Below are 8,471 nucleotides of genomic sequence, written 5' to 3'. Positions count from 1 at the left end.
TATCTATCTATCTATCTATCTATCTATCTATCTATCTATCTATCTATCTATCTATCTATCTATCTATCTATCTATCTATCTATCTATCTATCTATCTATCTATCTATCTATCTATCTATCTATTCATGTTTTCATGAAATTAGGGGAGAGGGAAAAATTATTTTCTTCAAAATTTTTATGTTTATTTTTAAGGATTTATAAAAATGTGAGAGGGAAGACGAGTTAGCTTTTAGTGACCTCTACTGGAGAGTTATCATTTTTGCACGCCACTCTTCATCACAAATACTCTGTCTCTTACATTGTCACAAATATGTTTATTATATTTGTATCAGCTTGCAAATGTCAGTCTGGTGATTTCCTATAAGACACACTGTTCATGTCTAATCCTTTAGGCCCTTGGCCTTTTTTCTTTGGTCCCTGGCACCTCCCAATTGGGGGCCTTTGGAGTTTCATGTCCCAAGTGCAAGTGCATGTTTGCATTCCCCGAGCACAGCTACAGCTACAATCCAAACAGCTTAGACTGCAAACAAAGCAATTTTTGGTTTTTGATACATTAAGATAAAATAATACTTGAACTTTATTTTAGAAGAGCTGCCCTGTGTGAAAGTGCTGACGGGATGGAGGTTGTGAGTTCAAATTCCATTTAGGAAATTTAGTCAATTGTTTAATTTATTCCAGGGGTCCTCAACAAAATTTGTTCAAGGTTTTTTTTCTCCCAGCAGACACCAGAGAAGGTCAGATGCTGTTCTAAAATAACGTTCAAATATCATTGTATCTTAATTTATTACAATTTAAAATGGCCTTGTTTCCTATCTGGGCTGATTGATTGTGGTTTTAGTTGTATTTGGAGAATGTGGACAGTTGTAGATGTTTGGGAAACTGTAGAGGCCCCCAATTGGGGCGCGTTAGGGTTAAACAGGCTAAATCACATTTCATGATGAAACAAAATTCTGACTTTAATCTCAGAATTCATTATTTTGTGAAAAAAGGCAGAATTTAGATTAGAGTTTATTTTTCTCTTTGCTTGTTTTTCTTTCCCGTGGCTCTAATCCTCTTCTGTATGTGTCTGCTGCTGATTGCATGTGTAATTAAACACATTCATGTTGATAAAGTGAACTGTGAATGAGTTTAGATTTGTCTGAAGCTTGTTTTCATTCCTCTGATGACCCGTGGGATGTGTTTTGGGAACATGGCTCTCAGGTATGCCGTGGTCAGACTGGCAGCTCCTCCAGGTTTGTGCACCTCAGTGCCAGTCTGTGTGGGCAGCAGGATGGTTGCATGGAGGAGCGGTGTGAGACAGACGGACCTCAGCTGGCTTCAACACAGAAAAAAACATCAAGTACCTCCTAAATACTGTTTTTTTATATTTTAGAACAACTAATTTTATCAACAAACCAAATAAAATACACGTTGAAATGTGAGAAATGGCAGAGGTGATGTCTTCAAGAAGTTCTGGGGGTCATTATGATCTTCTCGAGTTTAATTGTCACCTAAACAACAAAAACGAAGTCAAACTTTATGATTTAATGATTAACCAGCAGCTAGAGGCTGTTGCGGGGTTTCCTGCATGTGCACGGTTCTGTCCTGGCTCCTTTCCCCAGCAGCATCTCCAGCAGAAGGCTGTCCATTCTAGCTTCACCAAGCTGCTGTGTCAAGCGGAGAGTCTCCACCATCTGCCAAGCAACTCTTTGCAGGGGGGGGGGGGGGGGAGCATCAGGATAAGCTACCCCAACCTTCCCTGCTACTCACTCACTGCTTCTTCAAGTAGAACGTGAGCCTGGAGACGCAAGCGTCGGATTGTCTGAGGGTTCTCCAGCCCTGGACAGTCTGATGGACAAAAACAAGGACAGAAGTTGAGCCAAATAAAAGCTTTTGAAAGTGGACTGACCTGGGGCAAGGAAAGCGATGGCTTGGAGGCAGGCAAGCTTCTTATCTGTGATGCCCAGTTCCCTGAGAGGCTTGACCAGCTCCGCCTGGGTCCTGCGAGCCACTCATGCCACCTCCAACTCTGCCCCCCTCAGAGGGATCACAAAGTCATTTCCTGATCAAAATCCCAGAAATAAAGTTCTTTTAGAAACATGCAGAACGATAAAAGGGGGTAATAGCACTTTTTTCTGTCCCACCTGGAAGAATCACATTTTTGTAAGTAAGGGAGTGAGCGTCTTGCTGCCCCCAGGATGAGATGTTCTGCTGAATGGGTTTGCAGCAGGGTGACCTTTACGCAAACGTGTATGTAAATATTACACCCCCTGATAAAAGAATGTGTAAGAGCAGTCTAGTCCACACTGTCATCAGTCTGAAGATGGCAGAACTCTGGGATGTGTTTGGCCCGTTCCACCAGCAGGAGGAGTTGCTGCTTCATGGATTGGAACACGTCTCCCACACATGTCCTCTTCTTGGAGCTGACATGACTCTGAGGTGAAGGCAGCGCTGGGATCTGAAAAAGCATCAGAATAAGTTCAATGTTAGCTCAGTTTGAATTGTGCTGCTCATCTGTGTTAAACGTTTATTTAAAATACATTCTTGCTATTTTGAAGTATTTAAAGGCATATCATGCAAACTTTTCATGTTGTAAATCGTTTTCTTGAGCCAGACTATGCTAAAACGACCCTTTACGGCAGGGGTATTCAAGTCCGGGCCTGGACGGATCGGTACCCAACACATTTTAGTTTTAAACTCTGTTTCAACACACATGATTTCAATCAGCAGGTCATTAACAGGCTTCTGCAGACCCTGATGAGCTGCTGCGCATGTGATTCAACCACTAAATCAGCAGAGAAACCACTAAAACGTGCTGGATACCAGCCCTCCAGGACCGGAAGTGAATACTCCGGCTTTACGGGGTTAATGAAATGTCACCTAGACCTCCACTCAGAGGGTGACATCGTCCACTGCTGCCCATCGATAAACGGAGATGGAAGTGACGCCACCAACATCAACGTCACTCTGCGGAAGGCTACAGAGTTATCCAAAACTTTTCAGCAGAAAAAGGTAAAAATACATCTTTATTACGCCGTGTGCATAAAAAAAACCCAATAATGGATTGTTTCCTGCATGTTTTACATCATGACTACAGCGGATTTGTTTGATTTAGTGATGAATCTCTCCTGTAGACACTAATGAAGGCAGAGGAGACATTTGAGTTGTTAGATGAAGGTGTTAAAAATATTTTGAAGAAAATAATTTTTCCCTCTCCCCTAATTTCATGAAAACATGAATAGATAGATAGATAGATAGATAGATAGATGATAGATAGATAGATAGATAGATAGATAGATAGATAGATAGATAGATAGATAGATAGATAGATAGATAGATAGATAGATAGATAGATAGATAGATAGATAGATAGATATTTTTATTCGGTCAACAACAACAATTTATCAATTTTACATAAAAGTAATCAAGCAACTGAAAAAGGAACAGGTTGAAGCCTAGTGGCTCATAATTAGCCTATCCTTAACTCCCACAGAGATAATCAAATCCTTAACAAAGAGAAAAAAGTAGGGCTGATAGATAAGATGCATAACATTTAAAGAAAAAGCAACGATAAATCAAGAAATCAAATCAACACAAGGTTAGACATCAAAGTAAAAAAGAGGAACGCAAAGCGAGGAGATAAGTTACACTTTCGGTTTTGCAGCAGTGAATTAATAACGGACTCTAGGGGGTGCTAATAGCAAGCAAAAACTGCACAGTTTTGCTTTCAAATAATCACCACCTGTTGTAGATAGCTTAAGTATTTACATTCATGCTCTTCAGAGCTGATGAGCTAATGGCTAATCTGATCACAGCCAGGATCAAAGTACTGTTGCCTTGTTAAAAACGCAATTCATGTCATTTTATTTAGAAACTCATCATCTATGCATTACATGGTTGTTTTGGCTGAAATATAAAAAATAATTATAGTTGAACTTGGTTTTCAGATGCACCAGAAGTGCTTGCTGCAAATTTTCCTTGTAAAGAGTCAAACTGTTAAATAGGTAAATGAAACGGAGAGTGTAGTAAAAGTTAATAAAAACACTGCATGAACTTAAAAAATTAGATAAAAGTGGTTTTAAAGTGACTGTGTGTATTTTCCCCGGCGACAGGAGGCAGAACAAACCTGAATCATTGCAAGCAAACAGTATTTTTGTATTCAAGTAAGACCATCTACGGATGGCCAATAGGGTCAAAAGCCGCTGGGAGCGCAATTGCCGAACAAGTACTTCATCAGATTACTCAATCTCCGGAAAAACGACAAGCACATCAGACTTCCTTTCATCACTAGCAACGAGCAATGGGGTGAACGTTTAAAAAACAACAACGTTTTGTAACCGTTTATTACAAATCAGTCAATGCTTTTTGTCCTCACAGGCTCCCATAGAAGGAAACATCACATCTAATATGACGTGGCCCAGAAACTTAGACCTGCTCTGGTTATAGTATGTTACAAAGCAACTGGGCATCATCTAATTAGTTTTCAACAACATTTTGATGAATATTAACAGAGATTAATGGTAAAAACTACACGTTGTTACTCCAGGAAACACTTTTGTCTTGTACGGATAAGGAAATGTTGGTAGGGATGAGGAAGGCCCCTTCAGGGAGTATGGGACAGCCAACAGTGCTAACTTACTCCAATGCCATTTCAACCCCCAACTGTCAAAATCCATATTAAACACCATTCAGATTAATATTACAGCAGTTAGAAGAAAACCAGTCCACGCTGAAGTAGATTCTTGTAATTTACAATAAGTTAGACCTTTTTTGCATTAATCTCTCAGAGTTTGAGTGCTTTAACACAGAAAAAAGTACCTTCACAAAAGTTTTGGTCCAAATTATATCAAATTTTCCAAAATGTGCAGATTAACGAAAAAAATGAAAGGAAATTTGTTTATGTAGTTCCATTTAGTGACAGTCCTGTTTTAGTTTGATCCATAAGACAGTCAGCATACATTCATCTAAACCATTTCTGATGCGTAAAGACACTCTTTTGAGTGTCATGGAGAAACTCATATCTGGTTGTTATTATGTACTTGAAGGCAACAGACCTCAGTGCCAGACCCAGTGGTGCAACAAATGGACTGTGATTAGATGAAATCCTCATGCAATTTTGTTCTTAACTTCAATTAGGAGAAACCAAATCCGCTGCGCTGGGAGCCCCCGCCTGAAACAAAACCCGAGTTCTTTTCATGTCTGACCTTCACCCAAGTGATTCCAAGAAAACACGAATAGGGATCACTCGACAGTCAAACCAGAGTGAAATATCTGTTTTAGTGCCAGAACTTGTTTGTGGTACCTGTTGCACGCTGGTCTCAGCCTGCTGGAGCATGCCGACGAGGTCCTGCTGTTTGTCCCTTTGCTCTGGGAAAGCTGAGGGTGTCTCGCTCATCCTGAACCGCTGTTGATCTAACAGAAGAGAAATTCCGACTTCAGTCCTGCACTCAGTGTAGCATCAGGGCATGGTTCATCATATGTGACTAATTGGAAACTTGATCCAAATTTGTAACAAGTACTGAACAATCTCTTGTAGATCATCAGCTAAGTGTAGATTTGGTGCAAACAGCCACTGAGTCCTCAAAGGTCAATAAAAATCAGGATGGAAGCTGGAGGTTTGTGTTTGCTTATTCGTTATTTCCACTGCTTACCTTCTTCAGGCTTAAATTTGTAAGTACTGTTGCAGCATGTTATGGAAATCAGGCAAATTAGTGAAGTAAATTTTAACTTTGGGACCCAAGCCTTCATTTCAGAGGGTTGGGAGTAACGCAAAAATAACTTTGTTCATGTGGGGAGAAAAGGCTCCTCTGATTTAATCAGTTTTTCTCTGTTTATCTGTGTCAGAGAGTGAAAGATAAGGTCAATGAAATGCACGCGCACACACACACACACACACACACACACACGCACACACACACACACACACACACACACACACGCGCGCGCGCGCACACACACACACACACACACACACACACACACACACACACACACGCGTGCACACACACACACACACACACACACACACACACACACACACACACACACACACACATCTACGTACATGCACATAGACACATGCGCATGCATGCACATGCACAAACACATGCACACACATATGCCTACACACATGCACATGCACATACACATGCACGTACACATGCACGTACACACACATGTACACACACATGCACATACACATGCATGTACACACACATGTACACACACAGGCACATACACATGCACGTGCACACACATGTACACACACATGCACAAACACGCACACACATGCACAAACACGCACACACACACACACACACACACACACACACACACACACACACACACACACACACACACACACACACACACACACGCCTCTTTGGTGGTTTGTGTTTATTCTCCTTGAAAAAACATGACGTGTTTTAGGAACAAATGCTGAGAAGGAAATGTCAACAGTTTAAAACAATTCATGCAGGTTGTTGTGGTTTAATTTGATTCTGTGAGTTGAAAACTGAGGGGAGTTTTGTTATGAAGTAAAACAGGATTTAGTTAGTCTGCAGAAACGACCTTGATTCCTTTTGTCTTTGTCCACGACACACTGCCTGTTGAACCTGGACAATAGAAATCATGTGAAACACAGATGTACATAATTTAAAAAAGTCCTTTGATTTGGGAAAAAAAACTCAAGTTGCACAGATCTGCTGAACCAGACTCCAAATTTCTTCATTCATCAAAGAAGATTTAGGGCCAAGATGGGGACTTGTTACGTCTTTAGACAACTTGTCTTTTAATCATTTTAATTATGTAATTTTAATTTTGAACAATAAAATGTTATTTTCCTCCTTTTGGTCTTTAGACTCTGTCAACAGTGACTTAAGTGGCTGGATGAGCAGCTCTCTAGCAAATGACAGCATATGTCACCTGTTAGTGACATCACAAATGGGGACTTTTTGAAACTGTGTCTTTTAGGGGCACAATTACTAAAACCAAACACTGACAGAAAACAGATGGATGAGTTTTTTTCAGTGTTTATAGAGACTGCAGAGACCCATATGTCAGCACAAAAGTCAGATAAAGGTAAGTACGGCCAAAAATGTCTATTTAAGCCAGAACCTCAAGTTTCTTGCACTCATAACTTAATATTCAAAGGTGACCTACCCCTCTTACAATTGTCTCACATTTCTCATCTGGACATTGTTCCAGATAGTGGCAACATCATTTCTCATCCCTGTCTTGTTTTGTTCTCATTCGTTAAACTATTCCTCTTAAAGTTGCCCGTGCAGTTTGGACTACCTTCATCATCCTCTGGTGTAAGTTCTCATTGCTGCTTCATTGGATACTTTCCTTCATTAGTGTTTGATTTTGGTCCATTTTCTGTCTCCGTTGTCCACATTTATGGGTGCGTTGTGCACCCACCACATGACACCCACCTACAGTTGTATGTGTGGTTGTTGCGGATGCTCCTCCTTAAGAAGCCCTTGCAGGCGTCACAGCTGGATGCACCACAGTGCTTACCTGTGGCGTTGTCTGCACAGATGCAACACAGACTTCCACCTGCGTCAGTCTGCGACACTGATGGAGACGGTGCTGATTCTGGCCGATCTAGAGAACAGAAAGATGCAAATAATACATAAAAAAATAACAATGTGATTCAGCTTGCCACAGAAGCTACTGTAAGAGATCAAAGAATACCGAGATGGAGATGATCCCTTCAGTCATTTAGAGCACATTAAGAATCTAAAAAGAAGAACTCTTGTGCAGAAAACCTGTGAATCATTTGGGCATTGTTTAATAGGTCAGCGAGGTTCGAAGGGAAAATATTAAAAGCAGGGTTTTACAGTTTGAAGACTTTTATCACTGCTCTGTTGAATGCCAAGCGCCTCTGAGGAGCTCTGCCAGTTATTACTCAGGAGGAAGAAGGAACTCCCCATTTAATTAAAGCAGTTGGAGGTCAATGTGAACCAAAGTCCACTCGTCTTCTTTTGGCTAATTTCACGCCGGGCGCTCGGTCTCTTCCCTCCATGATGCTCCAAACCGCAAGCTGCCCGACTGCTGCAGCAGAGAATGTGCAGACCCCAGGCAATAACGTCTGCAAATTGCACACTTCGTTTAGGCAGATGAGGCAGCTGGGGATTAAGATTTAACGAGGAAAATGCTTCCTGTGGTCAAAGATCAGTTAGATTGTATTAAGAGATTAGAATACGCTTCGCCTCGCAGTTGTGTGGATTTGAAGAGCAGCCTTGTGGGTAAAACGGCTTCATTCAAAGAGCTCAGGAAAGGGCCTGATCCAGATTAAAGGAGGTTTAATTAGAATGATTGACTGATCAGATCGGAGGGAAAATATGAAATGCAAACTAACATTGAGCTAAAATGTGTTGCTGATGGTTGTTGGCATTTCTGCAGAGGCCTCTGATGATTTAGAAAATCCTACCTGTTGTTTGTCTCAGCACGGAGACGTTAAAATATTCAGTCCCATCAAGCTTCATGGC

General features: G+C 41.0%; 1 protein-coding gene across 1 annotated transcript in view; it reads right to left on the bottom strand.

Annotated features, from left to right (window-relative positions):
* Positions 1–268: 268 nt before the first annotated feature.
* The window catches only part of hnf4b (hepatic nuclear factor 4, beta), an 8,379-nt gene continuing 176 nt past the window's right edge, over positions 269–8,471 (bottom strand). The window contains 11 exon segments of the mRNA XM_070554546.1: positions 269–1,706; positions 1,709–1,827; positions 1,889–2,041; positions 2,124–2,148; positions 2,150–2,215; positions 2,285–2,413; positions 5,282–5,321; positions 5,323–5,425; positions 6,523–6,593; positions 7,413–7,584; positions 8,414–8,471. The exon segment at positions 8,414–8,471 is cut by the window's right edge and continues 176 nt beyond it. Coding sequence (XP_070410647.1) covers positions 1,542–1,706; positions 1,709–1,827; positions 1,889–2,041; positions 2,124–2,148; positions 2,150–2,215; positions 2,285–2,413; positions 5,282–5,321; positions 5,323–5,425; positions 6,523–6,593; positions 7,413–7,584; positions 8,414–8,471 — 1,101 coding nt within the window. The 3' untranslated portion in view covers positions 269–1,541.

The sequence above is a fragment of the Nothobranchius furzeri genome, chromosome 9 (assembly GCF_043380555.1).
Source record: "Nothobranchius furzeri strain GRZ-AD chromosome 9, NfurGRZ-RIMD1, whole genome shotgun sequence".
In the NCBI taxonomy this organism is placed as follows: Eukaryota; Metazoa; Chordata; class Actinopteri; order Cyprinodontiformes; family Nothobranchiidae; genus Nothobranchius; species Nothobranchius furzeri.
The sequence above is the reverse complement of the archived record's forward strand: the minus strand, read 5'-3'. Positions and strand labels throughout refer to the sequence as shown.